The 22,210-nt window shown below is 38.8% G+C and overlaps 1 protein-coding gene and 1 pseudogene across 1 annotated transcript; both read right to left on the minus strand.

The window, feature by feature from the left end:
- Positions 1-537: 537 nt before the first annotated feature.
- On the minus strand, positions 538-1,503 carry LOC118576638 (vomeronasal type-1 receptor 4-like). Its single transcript, XM_036176832.1, has one exon. The coding sequence runs from the start codon at positions 1,477-1,479 to the stop codon at positions 538-540; it is 942 nt and encodes a 313-aa protein (XP_036032725.1). The 5' UTR covers positions 1,480-1,503.
- Positions 1,504-3,299: 1,796 nt separating this feature from the next.
- The window catches only part of LOC118597210, a 30,661-nt pseudogene continuing 11,750 nt past the window's right edge, over positions 3,300-22,210 (minus strand).

Consider the following 22,210-nt stretch of genomic DNA (forward strand, 5'->3'; position numbering starts at 1 on the left):
TTATCCAACTGGGACCTCCCACTCCCCTAAGCTCTCTTTCCTCTGACCATTGCCCTTCAATACCCCCCCACATACACCACGTCCAGTTTGCTATTATAGATCACATCCATTTCTCTGTCATTGGGTGATCCCTGTGTCTTTCTTAGGGTCCTTTTTACTAGGTAGCCTCCCTGGAGTTCTGCATTGCAGTCTGGTTATCCTTTGCTTTACATCTAGTATCCACTTTTGAGTGAGTACATACAATGTTTGTCAAGTAGCCAAGATTCCCTGACAGGATGAAAGTCACAAGAAAGACAAATGTATTTGCAGCTGGTTTACTAGCTTCTCTGCACATCATTTATGCAAAGGAATAACTCTACAGTGGGTCAAACACAGTATGGACAACTCATGTATGCAGCTAATTTAACCAGCTGACAAAGACCCCATACTCAATTTGGTTAACCTTAGGGAAAAAAGGTGCTATTTACTTATATTTCCTTATTGATTTCTTTGGCTAATAATTGAGTACACAATTTGATAATGTAAAACAGTTATATTTTACATATTTATAACAAAATTAGGAGATAATTTTTTTCTTAACCAGGCCAAACTGAACCTGGACACAATGGAGTAATGACTTTTAAGAACAAAGGGTCCAAATGAGGGAAAAGACAAAGAAGTGAGGTGGGTGATGTTCACCAGCCATAAATTGTGATTGTACAAAAGAGCAATGCAAATTCGCAAGATGGTAGAGAGAGTATAAAAAGCCAGAAAGGTAGAAACCAAGACAAGGATATTCTGTGTGGCCCTGGACTCAGCCAAGTTTCTTCTGGAACCATGAGAACTACAAATGTGCTGAACCCTCTGCTTGTGTCTGTACAGAATGACAATCATGGAGGCACTGGAGCAGGCAATGAGCAGAGAAAAGAAGAATTCAGGGCACATTGCCAATGTTGCATAGAGTGAGTCACTGATTTCATCATGTCCTATAATAGAGCAGAATCCAAATTCTCGTTTTCTTGTCATGTTTTTGCTATTTGTTTTGATAAATGGGTACCTAAAGAAAATGAAATTTATCAGCATATTCAAGATCCAGAGAAGGGCAATGTAGCAGCCAATATACCTTGCAACTTTAATGTTATGATCCTTCCAACACATTTTCCTGGGACTGATGGTCATTGCCTGGAAGACACTCAAAAGGCAGGTAGTACAAATGGACACACTTCGACTAAATCCTTGTATATACAATAGAATCTTGCATCCAAAGTCATTCAAGAACTGCTTCAATCCCCAAACTGCCATTGTTTGGGGCACTCCAACACAGAGAATGATCAAGGCATTGGCTGCCATTAGATTCATGAGGATCAAATCTGTGGGCTTTAATGTGTGTTCTCTGTCGTAAAGGACAAGATAGTAGAAGATAAGAGAAAAATTTCCCATAATTCCAATGGTAATTTGTGATAAGAAAATGATTCTGATTGCCAGATTCCAGAAGTTCATTCTTTGTTTTAGCACTATTTCTTTTAGAATAGGCCACACTTTTTGTTCAGGTCAAATGAATAATGGCACGTTATTGTAGCCTGGTGGAAGGAAGACACCATTAATCCATGGAGCTACAGGGAGGCTGATACAGAAGGTCCTTTAAACTCAGTGTTTCCAGACTGGTCTTGACCACATAAGAAGACCTTATCCCAAAACTTTTGACAGGGGTAGTTACTTTCCATGTATGCTACTGTGTGATTTCTCAATACTTCAGAGTGAACACACTAATGGAAGTCGAGCTGTAAAGTTTCCTAGAAAACACAGCACTGAGCATAATGGGATGTTTACCTGTGAGAAATAAGGAAAAGTGATAGGCAGTATAAACAAACATAATGTAAGACCTTCGGAATATACTCATATTTGCTATTCAGATTGCAAAATAAATCAACTTCACTGACAACCACAAAACTTTAATTAATTTTTTCCAACATAGTAATTTGATTGATTCCCATAATGCACCCTGAACACATTCACTTCCCTGTCTTCCCATGTCCATCCCACTTCCTTGTGAATTCCACCAGTGACAAAAAAAGAGATAAAAATACAAAATTCCAAGTTGTGTTGCCTATATACGCCAGGCAAAGCTCTGGGAATCCAGTAGATGGGATAGAGGGGGGATTCTGTGGGCAGGGGATGTGGAGATCATGATTGGAAGACTTGCAGAGATGATTGGCCACATTTGTGGAGACCCATGAACTGTGGACTAGTGGCTGTGGAGCCTCCATGGAACTGAACTAGGCCCTCTGGATACAGGAGACAATTATTTAGTTCAAACTGTTTAGGGGACACCTGGGCAGTGTGGGGGGGGTTGTCGGGATCCATCCCTGGTTCATGGGCAGGCTTTTGGGAGCCGGGAGCCCAGTGCCTGTCATTGTGGCACCTTGCACAGCCTTTGTGTAACAGGGAGGGCTTGGACCTGCGTAGAGACAGTGTGCTGGGCTCTGCTGACTCCCCATGGGAGACCTTGATTTGGAGCATGTGGGGATGGGGAATAGATTGGGAGGGAGGACTGGAGGGTGAGAGGAAGGAAGAGGAGGAGGGAGGAGGAGGGAGGAGGAGGAGGGAGGAGGAGGGAGGAGGGAGGAGGGAAGATCTTTTGCTCAGCCTGGAAGGAGGGGACTGGACCTGCCTGTACTGAATCCATCAGGTTGAATTGAATCCCCAGGGGAGTCTTGGCTCTGGAGGAGATAGGAATGGAGGGGAGGGGCTGGGAGCAAGGTGGGGGTGGGGTGGGGGTGGGAGGCAGGAGTTGGGAGGACAGGGGAACCCATGGTAAGATTAAAACACAGATATAATAAATTAAAAAAGGAGAAAAATGGAAAAAACAATATGGATTTTTGTCAGGCTCAGTGATCTTTGGGTCTTTATCCCACAACAATCTAAGATATGAAAATTAATTAAAATGTTGGTTCTAGTCACACCCTACATCATATTATATTATGAGCCAGCCCATATTAAAAGTCACACCTCAAAAACACACACATGCACGCGTGCACACACACACACACATATGTATGGGTGAAATTCATGTCAGGACTTTTAGAGATGAGGGAACATCAGGTGTGATGAAATCTCACAGAATGAACAATAAATTAAAAATAGGCAAAATATGACAGTAGAAGTGTAAAAGATAATGACAATATCTGACAAATGATAGCTACTTGTATTCATTGAAATTGTGTCTGGGATAATCAAGCACCACTCAGCAATATATAGTGGAAGTGATAAGATAGAAGTAAGTATCTATTATATAAATATAAATATAGATAGAGAGACCATCATTGCAGTGAAGTTGGCTGAAACTCTCCAGACACCACACTCTTTTTCAGAGAAAGTGTCTGTAAACCATTCTTCAATTGGACGAGATCCCCTTTCAGAAGCTGAGAGTAGCAGCTATGAATCAGCACCAGGCTGAATTCTGCATCCCAGAGAGGGCAGTGTTGTCCCTCACATTCATCAGCCTTGGAGGGACAGTCAGCTGGACAAATCAAAAACTGAGGCAGAACTGGCAGTCAATCCTGGCATCTGAAGTAGTTTAAACAGAATGGGAAGATAAACAGTTTAGGAACTACCAAACACAGTCTCCACTTCCCTGTGTGTTGGCACTATAGAACACTCTAGGGAATAGATACAGTCAAAACTAGAAACTACTTGATTAAGTGATGCTCTGTGGGAACATATATGTGCTGTGAGATTGCATCTCCTAAAAATGTTGGGGAAGCTAAACCCATAAAGTCTCAACTTACCTGCCTATAAAAATCTGAACAATGACACCAACAGAAATGCTAATGCAGAAGGGGGAAATACCCTGGGTTCCAGTAATGCCACTTTTAAGAATAACCATACAAATGAGTTTACTTTTGACATCACCCTGTAGCAATCATGGGATCATTACCTTGTGGACTACTGAGACATTCCCAGTCATGGCCCATCATCAATGAACTTTTATGCACAAAATAGAATTCTACATACCAATTCCAGCCTCAGGAGACTCCATGTCATCACAGCCACGTGGCAAAAGGGTGTCTGCTGCTGGCCAGAAGGAGAGGTGTACCAACATCATCATGCAGCAGAGACGAGACAATGCAGCCACAATAACCAGTGTGAACATTGATACTTCCACAGTGTTAAGAAAGTGTGTGGAGAGTTTGCTGTGATGGAGAACCACACCATGGCCCATAACCTGAAGGAACAAGAGGCTGAGCTTCATTTGGCATCAAACATTCAGCATAATTATGCATAACAGGTGGCTAAGTAATGACAAGAGGAAGATCTAAAGACCCAACTCAGTGCCAGAAGTGCTACAAAGATCTTGAACAAAAAGACTGAGCAATTGAGTCTGAGGTAAGGCATTTTGGAGCAGACAAAAAAAGACCTTTTTGAAAAAAACAAAGGGTAGGGGTGCAGTTACAGGAAGAGGAAAAGGAAGAAGCACATCCCAGAGTTCTCAGGAGCCAGTTGCTATGCAGAGGATGGAGGAATAGAACCACTGGTGAAAGAAGAGATGGTGTGATGAGAGAAGTGATGGTACCCATACTCCAGCACGACCGACCTACATGGTATCAGGAATGATATGATGCTGAAATTGCCAAGAAATTGGAAAAAAAACTCTTGGAAATAGATGACTGAAGAAAAGAATGTTTAGAATAAAGCCAAATTGTGAGAAAAGTCATCTTTGCACAAAGAAAAACATGACCACGTGTATAAGCAAAAGCAACTAAATCAACACAGTCAGAGTCAAAAGACAGTGATGAAAACAGTTTTCTAAGATTGGCAGGCCTTCTCAAATACCACCGCCCACAGCAATGGACCCTGAAGGTCTGGATCATGGGCATTTTCAAATCAGCATAATGCCACTTGCAAGTTCAGAAAATCAGTCCTCTCAGAAAGAATTCCATAACAAGTAATGATTTTTTTTGGAAAAATAAAACTTCCTTGAAAATGACTGAACGATACAAAATGCACTCCACTTGGTTGTTTTCCTGCTAATTGGCTTTCTGGGATTCATTCTCAAGTGTTTCCCTAAATTAAAACAATTATAAACCATTTTGGGAAGGAGAATTGCACATACCACTGATGAGGAAGACAATTATGCATTTCAAATTTCATATGTATGTAGAAAAACTTTAATGTACAGTAGTTGTTGGTATACAATCCCATTTATAAAAGCCACACAAGGAAAATGTGACCTAACATCTTAAATGTTATAAAATACAAAAATACAGTAAAAGTCTGCTTTTGCTATACTCGTTAAATGGAACAGTTGAGAGAGACCCTTACAGTATTGTTTTTGCTAATATTTACTATGTTCCAAGTTGTGCCTACTACACATTACCTATAAAATATTCTGAGAAGGACTGCTATGATTTTTGTTTCATTAGTACAAAAAATACATGTCTTGGACAAATAGGAAGAAAGAATGAAAAGAAAGAAAGAAAGAAAGAAAGAAAGAAAGAAAGAAAGAAAGAGAGACTGGAAGAAAGAAAGAGAGACAGGAAGAAAGAAAGAGAGACAGGAAGAAAGAAAGAAAGACAGGAAGGAAGGAAAGAGAGAAAGGGAGAAAGGGAGAGAGAGAAGAAAACAGGAATGAAAAAAGGAAATAGGGAGAGAGGGACAGAGAGAGGAAGGGAGAGAGGGAGAGAGAGAGAGAGAGAAACAGAGACAGATATAAGGACAGAGACAGAGAGAGTTAAGTTTTCTTGGATGAATTTAACTGGTGTCTGTACAAGAAACCCATGGAATCACAGATTGAGACCATGATCCAAACAATCACCATCCAATATTTGTGAACACCTATGTTGATTGAGGTGTGAATTTTCACTGAATGGTTGTCAGAACAGTATCATAAACATATATATTATTTATATTTTCTTCCTTCATCTGACAATTATATACATAGGAAATAATGACATTATTTAGAATACACACTTTCAAAGCTAGAACAGGCGAAAATGCAATGACCTTGAAGCTTATTTTTTTTTCTTTTTGAGACAGAGTTTCTCTGTGTAGCTTTGCACCTTTCCTGGAACTCACTCTGTAGTCCAGGCTGTCCTTGAACTCACAGAGATCCACCTGGCTCTGCCTCCCAAGTGCTGGGATGAAAAGCATGAGCCACCACTGCCCGGCTGAACCTTTTTTTTATATTGTTTCTTTGTTTTGTTTTATTTTCATTTTGTTTTCTTGAGACATGGTCTCTTAGTATGGTCCTGCCACTTGCTATGTAGACCAGGTTGCCACCGAGTGCACAGAGATCCCCCTTCCTCTGCCTACAGAGTGCTGTGACAAAAGGCATGCCCCACCACGACAAGTTCCTAGGGAACTTTTTAAAGTTCTCCACATGATGAACATGAATGTCAGAAATATGACATCATTTAGAATACACAGAGACCAAAAGGGGACAAGTAGAACCCCAACATCCATGGAAGCTTTTTGAATTCTACCTAGCTGGGGTTGTAATTTCTGAGAGGCCATGAACTTCCCCAGGAAGATGATGTCAGTGTACCTATCCCACCTCGTTTCTGAGGAAGGAAAACATTACTTATAGTTAATGACAAGCTGCTACATCCTAGGAGCTATTGTGGCCATTGAGAATCCTTGAATCAAAATGCCTAAGAAGTGTGTGTACCATGTGCTTGAGAAGTGAGTGTTTGGGTATCCATCTGCATTTAATATAAAGAAGTAATTTTAATTAAAAGAAACAGTAACCACTGATCACCACATTGGGAGAGGAAACCACTGCTGAGTGCAGACTTGTAAGGTCATTTTGCCTAATCTGGAAATGTGTGTTTTTCTTCACAGACATAGGATTCTGAAAACAAAGGTGAAGTGTGGTCAAATAGACTGAAATCTTATATGCTCACTTGTAAAAATTCACTTTATTTTATTTTGTTAAAGGTTAAATGTACAATAGTAAATACATTTTTAAAAAAGATTTATTTTATTGTATGCATATCAATCTGTATTATGAAAGTCCTATAGCCTTCCTTAATTGATCTTGTCTCATCATGTGGATCAACCCAGACCTAAAGACCAATAATAGTGCTGAGGCCCTATTGCTTAGATCCCTTTCACAACTCAATAGTGAACACAATCCTATTCCACTCATTGAACGGGACAACAAAAGCTGCCTCTCAGTGTCCTGTTCCCTCAATCATACCTAAGCATCTGTTCTTGATCTTTCAGTTCCTTATGTTCACTGAAATTTCTGCTAAAAATAACACGCCCCTAGTAACTTACAATAGCCAATCAATCAGTGACTTCTTTATCTCATATTGACTCCTATGTACCCATTTCCTCTCAAGGATAGGTGAGAAGTGGCATTCCCCAATTTCTCTGTTTCCAAAGTTCTCATAGTGATCACATCAGACCCATTTGTAGTGAGTGATCTCATGATCCAGGTTAGGAGAGATGCATTTGTTCATATTCTGAAGACTTGCCAATTTAGGCAGTTTAAATATAGAATGGTCCCTACATTTCACAGTGTCCTGTACTGGGCAATGATAAAGACCCCATCTCCACACTTAATCTTAGATTTTTCCCTTTCTATGTATTATAGATCAAACTTCTGGGTTGTTTTCTACTGTCTTGTCTGTATTCTCTCTTCTTGCATCCTAAACATTATAAGAAATGGAAGTTGTAGTATTTTTTATTAATTAAATGTATGAATGGTCAAAAACAGTAACAATTTATGTATCACTGCTATCCTGTCAGTTTGACAGCTTGATTTTTGTTACAGTCTTATGTGGTCAGTGGCTTTAGTGACACTGTCAAGAGGTGACCTTAGAAACACAAAGAGTACTTGTGTGTTTAAAACTAAATCTGTTTGTGTCAGAGTGGATACTGGAAAAACTTAAATATGGCTATTATAGCATAAACACAGTCACCTAAATTTGTGTTCACAAAGCCATGATAGATGTTCTCAAGCATATAGCAGTCTTATATACAGTTTGTGTTCCTCACTTGACATATTGTTCACTTTATTGGTGTTTTGCTGCATGTGTTTGTCTATAGGAAGTTTTCATTTGAGAGAAACAGAAACATGGCTCAGTGGTAAAGAACATTTGCTGCTGCTGCAGATGACCTGGGTGTGGTTCCCAGCATGTCCATGGTGGATCACAACTGCCTGTTAATCCTATTCCAAGGCATTCACTCATCCCTTTCTGTCTTGTACATGCACTGAATTCTCATAGTGCATATATATGCATGCAGGCAAAACATTCATGGACATAAAATTAAAATACATAATAAATAAGTATTTTAAAATATAAGTTTTCATTTTGGCATAATGACTTATTATGCAGCCAAATGAAAATTGCAAATAAGGCTTTCAATATTTTACTAAAGTGCAATGTTCAATATTTTACAAAAATGCACTTATTTTACTAAAGCAAGTGTGGCCTGACCCAACAAAAATCTGTGTCATTTCCCAGTTCCACTTCACAATCAGATAGACCAGATGCTTATGATGCATCCAAAAATATGTATCATTATCACTGAGGGATAAAATATATAGTGGTAACTACAGATGAATTACTAACATGTTCTGAAAGACCATAAGAACAAAATTAAGTGACCAAAATATTTCATTTAAAATTCTATACATACTCACCACTTCTTATATTGATTATTGATAAAGCTATTAAAATAAAATGCATAATGCACTGAAATAGAGGAGGTGCATATGAGATACATAAAAAGGAATCTGTAAAACATGGAAACTTAAACATTGTCCAAACTGAAACAAAGGACTAAATGTGGATGGAAGAAAATGAGGGGTAGAGCTGTTTCCTGTCATGCATAAGACCATATGTTCCATTAGCAACAATGATAAACAGTGAGAGAAGGCATAGCATCAAGTTTGCTAAACACTGGAGAATGAATAAACCAGAGGAGATAACATAAGACTTATTTGGAAGTGGCTGTCATTGCCTGATGCTCATACTGGAACTTCCCTTCAGTCTTACCTTCCCAAGTACAAAAGGGAATTTTCAACCTGCCATTGTTCTAGGGGTCACTCAATGAAGTCACAGTTACTGGCCTTATAGCTCATAAATATGCTGTCCCAAAATAATACATTTTACTCCAGAATCAAATTCACATTCTGCACCTTCCCCATGGTTGTGTGCTTCTTCTATTTCAATTCTAGTGTTTAGTGTGGTTTGAACCAGATAAGTTAACTTATAATAGTAATATCTGCAAAGTTAGTGTATATATTATTTAAGGTAAGATGAATTATTACATTAACTTATTACCACAATCCTTCAGCTCCTGCACAGATCGGTGATATTACCCTGGTGTTACCCACAGTCACTCTCAGTAGAAAACATATTCTATAATGAGAACCAACAGGGACTGGCATAATGTTAGGAACCCTTCTAACTTTTTCACTCACCTCTTTACTGTACAGTAATTACTGGGGCTTCTCTGTCTCTTCCATGGATATGTTTCTACCCAAGATTCCCATTATCATACATAAGCACTTACACAAGCCTCTTCATTGATGGTTCTGCAGCATATTCTGAAATATAAAATTCTCATCTGGATTCTTACCTCTGCAGTGTTGTGGTTTCAGTGTACAAATCCTGACTTCATAATAGACAGCACTGTGAGAGAGGAAGGGAGCTGCAGCCTGAGATAAAGGTTTGAGACCCTGTGACCTCACCTCCTTTCAGAATGCCAATTTTCATGTCACCTTCCCTTGGCAATGACAGTGTGGCGTTGGGAGACAAAATCATTTATGAAACTTTTTCCACTTGCTAATTAAAAAGACACTGAAAGTTTCTCATGAATATCTCCAAAGACTTGAGTTGTTTTGAAGAGGAGTTAAGTTTTCATGATTCCTAAAGCATGATCAAGTCCCGGGTGGAAGGTGGTAGAACCTTCAAGGTGAAATTCAGGACAAATTTACAGAAGTCTCTGTGCCTCATTGGATCTAGGCTTCTCTGACTTCTTCCCATACAAATAAACTCAGTTCTTTTTAAACTATTTAGAACATTTAGTACTTAATGTTTCTTTGAGTACTTAATGTCTCTGAGTATTTCATACATCCATACATTCAAATGCACTCCATTATCTAATTACCAAGTCCTTTCTTTTCCCCCACCACTATTCCCTTCAAATTTCACATGTTCTAAAATTAAAACACTACAAAACGAAAACTTAGTGTACTTATTGATGCTAGTATGTGCCTAGCACAGGGGTATCTATGGAAACATGGGTAGCATCTCAAACTTAAATCTTTAAAATAATCTGATACATCCTCTCCCAGAAGTCATCTGTTGTCGACAGCTCTTCAGCTAGGAGTGGGACATCCTGACAACCTCCAATATTCTGGATTTTTCTCTAACTTGATCATTTTCAGGTTTTGTGCATATTGCCATAATAAGTGAATTCACAAGTGCAAGTACCCTGTTCTGTCTGTTCAAAACTTACTTATTTAGAATCATCTACCAGCAGAATGGTTGTAACATACTTTCTGCTTCTTTTGCTATGATGATTCCTAGTTTGTGGGAGGAAGAGTTGTGATAGATTCATCCTAATTTTAGCTAGTCTTTCCAGAGACTCTTATCCTCAGCCCTTTGAATGATTGTTCTGTAGTAATCACCATATAGTTCAATAAGAATCTTCTCTGATGAGGGTTGAGCGATATACTAATCAATTGGCTTAAGGGACAGATTGTTGCTATGTCCATTTAGCAGAATAAGTAGTATTAAGTTCTTCAAGATGGTCTGTGTTCTTTCTAGTCATATATTATTGTATCTGATATTGACTCCAGGAATGCATTCCATCTTGGGAAGTGGACTTTCATCTCATTCTTGAAGTAGTTTATTACTCCCATGATGTTCATGACACTATTTCACAATCATTACTGTTGTTATCTTTCTCAGGTTCACATCTGTGTAAGATTTATGATCACATCTACCACTCTGAAAACTCTCCAGTAGGGATGAAGCATCTGGGTATTGGTGAAATTATTAAGGCCACTCCACATAGTTAAAAGGGAGGTTTATTTTGTGGGGTAGCTTACAAATGAAGGGGTAGGTTACAGGGTCTGGGAAAGGGATGGTGCAGTCCGGAGGTGTTCTCTGGAGAACTCTGCTCAGTCTACCTCCAGCGTCCAGGATCCTGGGACCAAGAGAAGCCTCTCCTCTTGATCCTGGGTCTTCAGCGTCCTCCCTCAGTCCCGTAGGCATGACCATTACCAAAGCCTCAATGGGGGTTGGAACTTCCAGGCCAAGGCTGGAATTGCTACACACTACATCTGGGTAACCATTCAGTTTTCTTTTTCATGGTCTATGACTCAAGTATATGGTATCTTCACCAATGGGTTCTTATCCTCTAGGGTCCATAGACTGATAAATATTCCAAGGTTTTGACATTATTCTTGGTTGTGTTCAATTTATTTCTTAATATTCAAATATGTAATGCTGTGGATATTACTCTGTATGGTGTGAATGTTTAGCTCTGATTGGTTAATAACTAAAGTGCTGATTGTCCAGTAGACAGGCAGGAAGTATAGTATAGGAGGAATTAGCAGAGAGGAGAAGGCTGGGAACAGGATGGCTGGGTCAGGAGTCACCAGCCAGATACAGAGGAAGCAAGACATGAAGGCAAAACTGGGAAAGGTACCAAGCCACATGGCTAAACATAAATAAGAATTATGGGTTAATTTAAGTGTAAGATATAGCTAGCAAGAAGATTGAGTCACTAGGCCAAACAGTTTTAATTAATATAAGCATCTGAGTGTTTATTTGATTCTTAGTGGCTGCAGGCCCAGGCAGGACTGTAGAAAACTCCAGCTACAATGTAATCTGCCACATTTTAGTGTAATCAGCAGAGGAACAGAGTCAGGCAGATCTGAAAAGAATTTGTAATGAAGTAGGAGTCAGAGAAAAAGCAAGGTATCACAATTACCAAGAAGATTATTAGAGTACATCGTATAATGTAATACAATACATTTTATAATATTCTGAGAAATATGAAAAAATGTGCACCTTGTGATGAAACAAACACTTTAATTTTATTTTTTGAAGTTTTGAAATTTAACTATACTTGCATCATTCCCAATTCTCTTTACTCCCTCCAACACTTCCCATATACATCTCACAACTTTTCTCATTTTCATGACCTATGTTTTTTAACTGTTTTCACACACACACACACACACACACACACACACACACACACACACACAGATGGATGCATGCACACACCAAGAGTTGTAAGTATATCAATACAACATATTCAGTCCATACAGTGTTACTTGTATGTATAAGAATTCAATGATGGCCATTTTTGTTGGATTAACTATTGAGGGGTTCTTCTTTTGAGAATACTGTATCTTGCAATATTAGCATTCCTTGGTTGACTTTAGTTCTTTGTCAGTGTTTGAGAATGCGTGAGATTCATCCCTTCCATTTTAGCATGACTATCAGTACCATTCTTTTTTTGGGGGGGTCTTGTTTAGGAAACTACATTGATGACACCAACTTCATGGGTATAGCCTCTCTGAAACTTCTAGGACATACACTCTCACAGCAAACTTTCTGTTTCCCTGGCTGTTGCAATCATGTCAGTCTCTCTTACTCTATGAACCCCAAGCCTTAGTTGCAGTTGTTGTGTAGTCATGTATTGGATTGTGCTGGTACAACCAAGTTAATGTCTATGACATGTTGTTCTATTGTAGTTCTCTGCAATGGTTACCATCTATTGTAAGCTACATGGCTTAGATGAGAGGTGAGAACTGTACTAAGCTGTGGGTATGAACACAAACATTTAGAATATGTTTAGGAATCATGCTGTGTTAGTAAGGTGACAATAGCTGATTCTCCTCTAAGGTCCATGACCTCCCTAGTTTAGGGTTCTAGTACCAAGCTCGATTTCACTCCAGAAAGCAGAAGCACTATCAAATTCTTTTTACACGGCCATTATTAGCTTGAAACCAAACCAAGGAAAATATCTAACAAAAATGATTTGTATATACTCTATGTATTTCTTTCCAACCACTTACAATGTTGCTTGTAGGAAAATGGACACAGACAGTAAATATGATTATGTGAATAAACTCAGTCATGTATAAACAAGTTAAAAGCCTGATGTGGTGGCACATGCCACTTTTCCAGGAATTCATGAGTCAAGGTAAGCAGATCTTTGTATTCAAAGCCAGCCTGGTCTATGTATTGGGTTCCATGATAGCCAAAGTTATGTAGAGAGACTCTTTCTCAGGAAAAAAAAATGAATGAAGGAGAAAAGGAAGAAAGAAGTGACAAGAAAAATCAATCACACATATGCTTTTCCTGTTAACAGTTCACAGATATTATATAGATACATAACTTCATGGGTGGCTATCTATAGCATAAAAACACAACCAAAACCATTCAGTGGAACAATATAGACCAACAGAAGGGGCAAGAAAAGGGTAGATGAAGAATGAAAAGGAAATAGGCTCAGTGAAATATATCATTGTATGAAAAGTCCTATTGTGGCACTTTCATGTACAATGAACAGTCACAAAGATAATAATGAGAATAAAATTGAATGAAAGGGTAATGTTCCCTCTTCCTAGAATACTCCAATTACCAATGGTTTTCCTTGCCTTGCCCCATTTTGGTGCTCTGACAAACATTTTACTTCTCCAGGGAATCACAGAGTTGGTTGGCCTTGACTAGCTACCTTGAGAGGCATGCATGATAGACTTTGTCATGTTAGAGTCCATGAGTCCTGGAGCACTCATTGTGTGCCTTTCATTTCCTCAGAAACAGAGGTATTCCCTCAGATATTGAAGCACTCAGGCCACCTGTGTATCTCTGTGTACCCTAAAAGTCAGTGAAGTGCATATAGAAGCTTGCTGAGAAATTATTCTTAGACATTAAACAAGTAAACCCCATCTACTTTGCAGTCAACATTGTATTCATGCAAACACCATCATATTCTGTTTTGATGAGCATATGAAAATTCTGGTAGCTTTGGAATAAACATTGTAGCCTCAGGCTTTCTGATCCCATGCCATCCTGGCCGGGTTTTTGTTCCTGCTGACTATGTCAGGAGACACTTGTTCAGTAAGCATTGAAACTTCCAGGTGGCTCCTCCAACAGGGACATGAAATATGGGTATTTAAGAAAAGAAAAAATATATGGTGAGGATCTCCTGCTTGGGGTGTATACAAAAATATAATGACGCAGAAGATACTTTAGTTGGAGATAAAATGGGACAATCAAGGTTGAAGGAGCAACATTTGTTTGTAATAGTTCTGTGAATGGCATTTATGATAAAGGGATGTTGGATTTTGTTAAGTACTTTCTGACATATGGACTGGCAAATGGTTTGTCTACATCTAATCCCTCAGCTGAGAGATCAGGGAATCACATGGAGGAGGAGACAAAGGAACTTAAGAGCCAAAGGGGATGGATAACACCAGAAAAATGAGCCCTCTATGTCAACTGAGCAAAGTTCATATGAACACAGAGACTGAAAGAAAAATCCCAGGGCATGGACAGGTCTGCAAAAAGTCCTCTGCATATATATTATAGCTTTCAGTTAAATATTCTTAAGGGATTCATAATATGTGAATAAGAGGGCCTGAGATTCATATGCCTTCTGTTGGGGGTATATTCCTTTTGGTGGTTTGCCTTGTCCAAGTTACATATGATGGTTTTGTTTTATCTTTTTTTAAAATTATATTTGTGTTATAATTTTATATATCAGCCATGGGTTCCCCTGTCCTCCCCACTCCTGCCCCTGCCCCCACCTTCCTCCCAGCTCTTCCCCTCCATTCCCATCTCCTCCAGGGCCAAGACTTCCCTGGGGTTCAACTCAACCTGGTAGATTCAGTACAGGTAGGTCCAGTCCCCTCCTTCCAGGCTGATCAATGTGTCCCTGCATAAGCCCAAGGTTCCAAACAGCTAGCTTATGTACTAAGGACAGGTCTGGGACCCACTGCCTTGGACCCTCCCAAACAGTTCAACCTATTCCATTGTTTCACTTATCCAGAGGGCCTGATCCAGTTGGGGGCTCCACAGCTTTTGGTTCATAATTCATGTGTTTCCATTAGTTTGGATATTTGTCCCTGTGCTTTTTCCAATTTTGGTCTCAACAATTCACACTCTTATAGTCTCTCTATTTTCTCTGCACTTTCACCTGGGGCCTGGCTGAGGATCTCTGCATATACTTCCATCAGTTATTGGATGAGAGTTCCAGCATGACAGTTAGGGTGTTGGCCATCTGATCACCAGACTAGGTCAGTTCAGGCTTTCTCTCGACCATTGCCAGTAGTCTACAATGGATGTATAATTGTGGATCTCTGGGGACCTCTCTAGCACTTTGATTCTTCCTATTCACATGTGGTCTTCATTTATCATGGTCTGTTATTCTTTGTTCTCCCTTTCTGTTCTTGATCCATATGGGATCTCCTGCTCCCCTAAGCTCTCTTTCCCTTGAACCTTACCTTCCTTACTCCCACTGTCGTCCAAGTTGTTCATGTATATCTCATCCATTTCTCTGTCATTGGGTGATCCCTGTGTCTTTCTTAGGGTCCTGTTTTTTAGGTAGCTTCCCTGGAGTTGTGAGTAGCAGTCTAGACATCTTTGTTTTACTTCTAGTATCCTACCATGAGTGAGTACATACCATGTTTGTCTTTCTGAGTCTGGGTTACCTCACTCAGGATGATTTTTTCTAGATCCATCCATTTGTCTGCAAACCACACAATATCATTGTTTTTCTGTACCGAATAGTACTCCATTGTGTATGTGTACCATTTTTTTTCTTTTTCCATTCTTCAGTTGAAGGGCATCTAGGTTGTTTCCTGGTTCTGGCTATTACAAACAATGCTGATATGAATATAGCTGAGCAAATGCCTTTGTGGTATGATTGAGCATTCCTTGGGTATATGCCCAAGAGTGGTATAGCTGGGTCTTGGGGGAGATGGATTCCCAATTTTCTATGGAAGTGCCATATTGATTTCCAAAGTGGTTGTATAAGCTTGCATTACCACCAGCAGTGGAGGAGAGTTCCCCTTGTTCCACATCCTCTCCAGCATAAGCTGTCTTCTGTCTTTTATCTTACTATATTTTATTTTGTTGTCTTTTGTTCTCATGTCTTAAAAGCCTGTTCATTCCTCATGACACAAAGGAGCATGGATCACCATGAGAAGGGTGTGGGGAAGAGCTATAGTGAGTAGAGGGAGGTGAAACTAAAATTAGGATATATTGTATAAGAATAGAATTTATTTTCAATAAAAAGGAAAAAGGAAAGATGATATTTTTCCTTTGTGTGATGTATTACATTTATTGATGGCTATATGAGGAAGCATGCATGTATCTACAGAAAGATTTGATGCGGTTTAATTTTCAACTAATATCAGTTCGCTGTCATGAACTCACAAATAAAAGCATTAAAGAGCATCATTGAAATAGCCAACATTCCAGCACTTGGCCATGCCCAGATTCTGTACATTTCACTGTTGATGTAGTGAGAATAGTCTCACTGAAGAATTGCAGCATTGATTCAGGTTATTTGTTGTCACCAGCAAGTACATTTTATGGCCCTTGCATCAGAAATCATGAAAATTGATGGAGTAAAAAATCAAAAAATGAATATATTTATACATTCATTCATAACACATAGATCCTTTTACCTAATCATCACTTAATCCTACTTTTCTGGGTATCTGTTCAAAATGTTATCCTGAAGTTATACTTGTATCAATTTGCATATATACCAGTAGACATTAGTGGATAGAATCTTCATACAATAGTAAACAAGTGATTTTTTATGTTCATTCTGAGTTTGTGTGAGCTGACTTAATATCCCTTAAGAAATCTGACAATTTTCCTACACATTTCGTGATTTCATCATTAACTATAGTCAAGTAATATTCCATTTTGCATATGAACACAAATTTAATTATTAATTTATCTGTTTATGCATATGGAAGTGGCCCCCATTTCCTTGTGGAAATGAAAATGGATGATCAAATGTCTCTAGGGTATTATATGGAGTTCTCTGGGTATATGACAAGAAGTAGAATGCCTGCTTCAAATAGTAGTTCCATTTTCCATTTTCTGAGAAACCACAAAGCTGATATCTATTATGGCGGTATTAGATTCTTTCAAATTCCTTTGGTGATGCCAGCACTACACTGATGCCAAACCAGATGAAGAACAACAGCAAAGGAAATTACAAGTCAATATCCCTGATGATGCTAAAAAGCTCAGTAAAATACTAATAATCAAAATTCAGAATATCACCAGAACCTTCAATCTTTTTGAATTGATTTTTGAATGAGGTGACAGATATTAATCCTAGTTTTTTCTAGTATTGATGCAGGCTAGAGAAATGATGATGGGACCAGGGTCTCCTGATGCGCAATTCATGGCAAGACACTATTTCAGTATTTTATGCAGTTAGAATGTAATACAAAGAACTGTATGTGAAATCACCAAGCAACCAAGATTCACTGAAAGAAGTAAAGCCACAAGAAGGGCATATTTATTGAAAGATTTTGCTGGCTCCTTTGAATATCAGGTGGACAAATGGAAGACTCTCACAGTTTTGAGCTTAAGAGTATAATGGGCCTCACTCAATAGACTTGGATTATGTTGGCTGCTGATTCCATTAACTGACAGAACTCCCATATTCATTTCAGCTTTCTACATAACTGTCTGCATTGACCTTATGAGGGTATCAAATGAGTAAAAAATTGGATACCCAGAAAAACATATAATTTCCATACTTAAAATGAATTTAAATTATTTTATTTCTTTTCAAGTCCAAACTAAGTGCCGCAGACCACCCAGAGGGAGACCACCACTGCGGGAGAACCAGGGAGAAGGCTCAAGGAGAAGTCAGGAATCGGCGAGGAGAATGACAGACAGACACATGTGTTGATGTGCTGCTGCAATTTTACTTCTGTATAGGCAATGCTTATATACTTTTACAATCGAGGAACTTGGCAGGGGGTTACATCAGGCCATTATTTTTTACAATTACTCAGAATCAGCAAGAAACAATAACAAGAGACATCCATATCTATTTTTGTGTATCACTTCTGCAGCGAGAGTACATTGTGGTTATTGTCTGAGGGCATGATCTCAGAATTTTGTGAAATCTGTCTCGCGCCAGTGACCACATCTGTGGGGAGCCAAACTCTTACCAGTCTGGGTTATATTTTACTATCATATGCCCATTTGCTTTCAAAGCTGTTTTTTCCCCTCATAATTTACCCATCTGTTCCCAACTTCATCATAACTTCCTGTATATGGGAGCGGCTCTAGGTAACTTCCACTTTCGGGGGTCCACCTAGGGGCTGTCCACCAGCTCCCTCCTAAGAAGTACTGTGTATACTTCCCGGGAAGTGTGTGCTGGGGAATTTTTCTCTAACTCTTTCTCTCTAGAAGGGTCTGGCACGCTATGTTTATTCCCTTGTAACATTTTTATTCTGCATGACGATTGCAGATTGTGGGGGAACCGCCTGAGGCCACGCTCCGGGAAGCTCCAACCTCAACCCTTCAGCTGCTGGGCCCCAGCGCAGCGGCATACTTGCTACAGCTACACAGGTGTCACAGCTGTGGGCGTAGCAACTAAGCCTGGATATAATAGAGTAATGATTCATGAGAACAAAGGAACCAAAAGATGGGAAACACATAGAAGTGAAGTGACTGATGGTTCCCAGGCACCAATTGTGATTATACAAACAATCAATGTAGCCCATTAAGATGGAGGAGACAGTGTAAAAAGTCAGAAGGTTAGACACTAGGATCAGAACGTTCTGCATGATTCTGGATTCAGGGTAGTTTCTGCTTGATCCATGAGTGCTATGGATGTGTTGAGCCCTGTGCTTGTGTCTATACATAATGATAATCAAGGAGCCACTGGACCAGGCCATGAGCATGGACAAGAAGAATTCAGGGCACACTACCAATGCTGCATAGAGTGAATCACCAAATACACTCTCACCTTCAAAGCAGCAGTATTCAAAATCTCGTTTTCTTGTCACATTTTTGTTATTCCTGTGGACAAGAGTATATGCAAAATAAATAAAATTTATCAGCATATACAGGAACCAGAGGAGGGAAATGTGGTAGCCAATGTACTCAACTTTGACCCTATGATTCTCCCAGTAGGATTTCCTGGGACTAATGGTCAAGCCCTGCAAGACACTCAAGAAGCAGGTAGTGCCAATGGCTTCTACCAACTCTTTGAATGTACATTAGGAGCTTGCATCCAAAATCACTCAAGAAGTGCTTAAATCAAAAAACTACCATTGTTTGGGGCACTCCATATGAAAGGATGATCAAGACATTGGCTGCAGTTATGCGCATGAGAATCAAATCTGTGGACTTTAATGTACATTCTCTGCAGTATAGGATGGGATAGCAGAAAATTAGAAAGAAATTTCCCAGAATTCCAGTTGTAGTTTATGATGGGAAAATAAAAATGACTGTCAAATTCCAGAAGTCCTTTGGGTGATTTGCTACAATTTCCTTTAGAATGTGGAGCCCACTATTATTCTATTCAAATAAGTACTGACAAACATTTACAGCCTGTAGATCTGGATGAAGCCTTTAATCAACAGGGCTAATGAGAGATTGAAACAGAAAGTCTTTTAAGCTAAGTTGACCAAGGCCAGTCCTGACAAATTTGGAAAGTAATCCTTCTCAAATGTGTCACAGGAGTAGTTACTTTTCATGTATGTCACTGTGTGAACATGCAACATACCTCAGAATGTATATAATGGTGGAAGGAGAACCATCATGATTCATAAAAAAATGAATCATTCAAAATGGTGTGACATTATCCCATGAGAAACAATGAAAAGTAACAGCCCATACAAACAAAAATAAGATACAAGACTTTCAGAATATATTGATATTTTCTAGTAGTATTATAAAAGAAAACAACCTCAATAATGTCAAACAATCAAATATGTCAATGTTTTATGTATATCTTATATAAAATAAAAGATATGGAATGAGAAATTATAACACCACCAAAGAACGGGAATGTAATCAGCTAAGAATCTTGAGATCTGAATGAGGAAAAACAGGGTGGGGATAAGAGGAGAGACCTAGGAATGTTCCTACCAGATAGGAACATTCTTCCCTACATTGGCAATGTAGAGCACCCTAGGGAGTAGCTACAGCAGAATATAGAAAGTATTCTATTCAGAGAGGTAAGACAGGCAAAAAGATGAAAAACACAGAGAACTGAGGTTATTGATATTCACCAGCCAACAGCTGTTATTATACAAAAGAGTAATGTAGCCTTTGTAAGATGGAGAGAGAGTGTGTAAAAAGCCAGGAAGGTAGACACTTGGATAATAATGTTCTGAGTTATAATGGATCCCAGGGATTTTCTGCTGGAACCATGAGTGCTGTGAATGTGTTGAACACTCTGTGTGTGTCTGTACAAAATGACAATCATGGATCCACTGGTCTAGGTCATGAGCACAGAAGAGATGACTTTAGGGCGCACCATAAATGCAGCATAGGGTGAATCACTAATTATACCCTCGCTTTCAATGCAGCAGAATCCCAAATCTCATTTTATGGTCACATTTTTGCTATTCCTGTTTACAAATGTGTATGCAAAATGAATGAAATTTATGAATATGTACATGATCTAGAGGAAGGAAATATGGAAGTCAATGTTCTTCTCAACTTTGACTTTTTACTCCTTCCAACTGGAATTCCTGGGACAAATGGTCAAGGCTTGGAAGACACTCAAGTGGCAGGTGGTGCCAATGAACAAATTCCTACCAAATCCTTGTATGTACAATAGGATCTTGCATCCAAACTCATTGAAGAAATGCTTGAAGCCCAAAACTACCATTGTTTGGGGCACTCCTTGAGAGAGAACTATGAAGAGATCAGCTATTGCTTTGTGTATAAGAATTAAATCTATAGACTTTAAAGTGCATTCTGTGCAATAAAGGACAAGAATGCAGAAAATTGGAGAGGAATTTCCAAGAATTCCAGTTGTAGTTTATGATAGGAAAATAAAAATGATTGCCAGATTCCAGAAGTCCATTGTGTGATTTGACACAATTTCCTTTAGTATGTAGACACTCTGTTATTCTTTTCAAATAAAAACTGACAAATATTTACAGCCTATAATGGAGGAAGAAGCTGTCAATCAATGGGGCTAATGAGAGACTGAAACAGAAAGCCTTTTAAGCTGGGTTGATCAAGACCAGCCCTGCCCACTTGAAAAATAATCATTTTCAAATGTTTCACAGGAATAGTTACTTTTGATGCACATTACAATATGAACATGCAATATCTCAGGATGTGCATAATGGTGGAAAGACTGCCATCAAGTTTTATAGAAAATGAATCATTCAGATGGAAGCGACATTGGCCCATGAGAAACAGTGATAAATGATAGCCCATACAAACAAAAATAAGATACAAGAGTTCCAGAATATATTGATATTTGCCAGTCATGTTGTAAAAGAAAACAACTTCAGTCATGTCAAAAATTAGATATGTCAATGCTTTATGTATATTCTGTATAACATAAAAGTATGCAATGATAAATTTATAATATCACTTGATAACTGGAACAAATTCAGCTAGGAAACTTGGGATCTGAATAAGTTAAAACAAAGTGGGAACAAGAGCTGAGACTGAGGAACTACCAGATACACAGTCTCTCCGTCATCATACACTGATTCTGTAGAGCACTCTAAGCAATAACTACAGCAGAATATAGAAAGTATTCTATTTAATGAGATAAGATAGGCAAATATTGGAAACACAGAGACGTGGGGTTATTGATGTTCAGCAGAAACCAACTGTTATTACAGAAAAGAATAATATAGCCTCTTAAAATGGAGGAGAGAGTATGAAAAGCCAGAGAGGTAGTCACTAGGATCAGAATGTTCTGAGAGGCTCTAGATCCAGGGGAGTTTCTGCTGAAACATGTGTGCTGTAGATATATTGAGCCCTCTGCTTGTGTCTGTGCAGAATGGCAATCACTGAGCCACTGGACCAGGCCATGAGCATAGAAAAGAAGATTTCAGAGTAAAATCCAATGCTTCATAGAGGGATATACAAATTTCTTCTCACTCTAAAATGGAACAATATGCAAAATTTAATTTTATCACAAATGTGTATGTAAAATGAATGAAATTCATTATTAATTTGCATCATTAATCAACATGTACAAGATCCAGAAGAGTGAAATGTGGCAT

The sequence above is a fragment of the Onychomys torridus genome, chromosome 1 (assembly GCF_903995425.1).
Source record: "Onychomys torridus chromosome 1, mOncTor1.1, whole genome shotgun sequence".
Classification (NCBI taxonomy): Eukaryota; Metazoa; Chordata; class Mammalia; order Rodentia; family Cricetidae; genus Onychomys; species Onychomys torridus.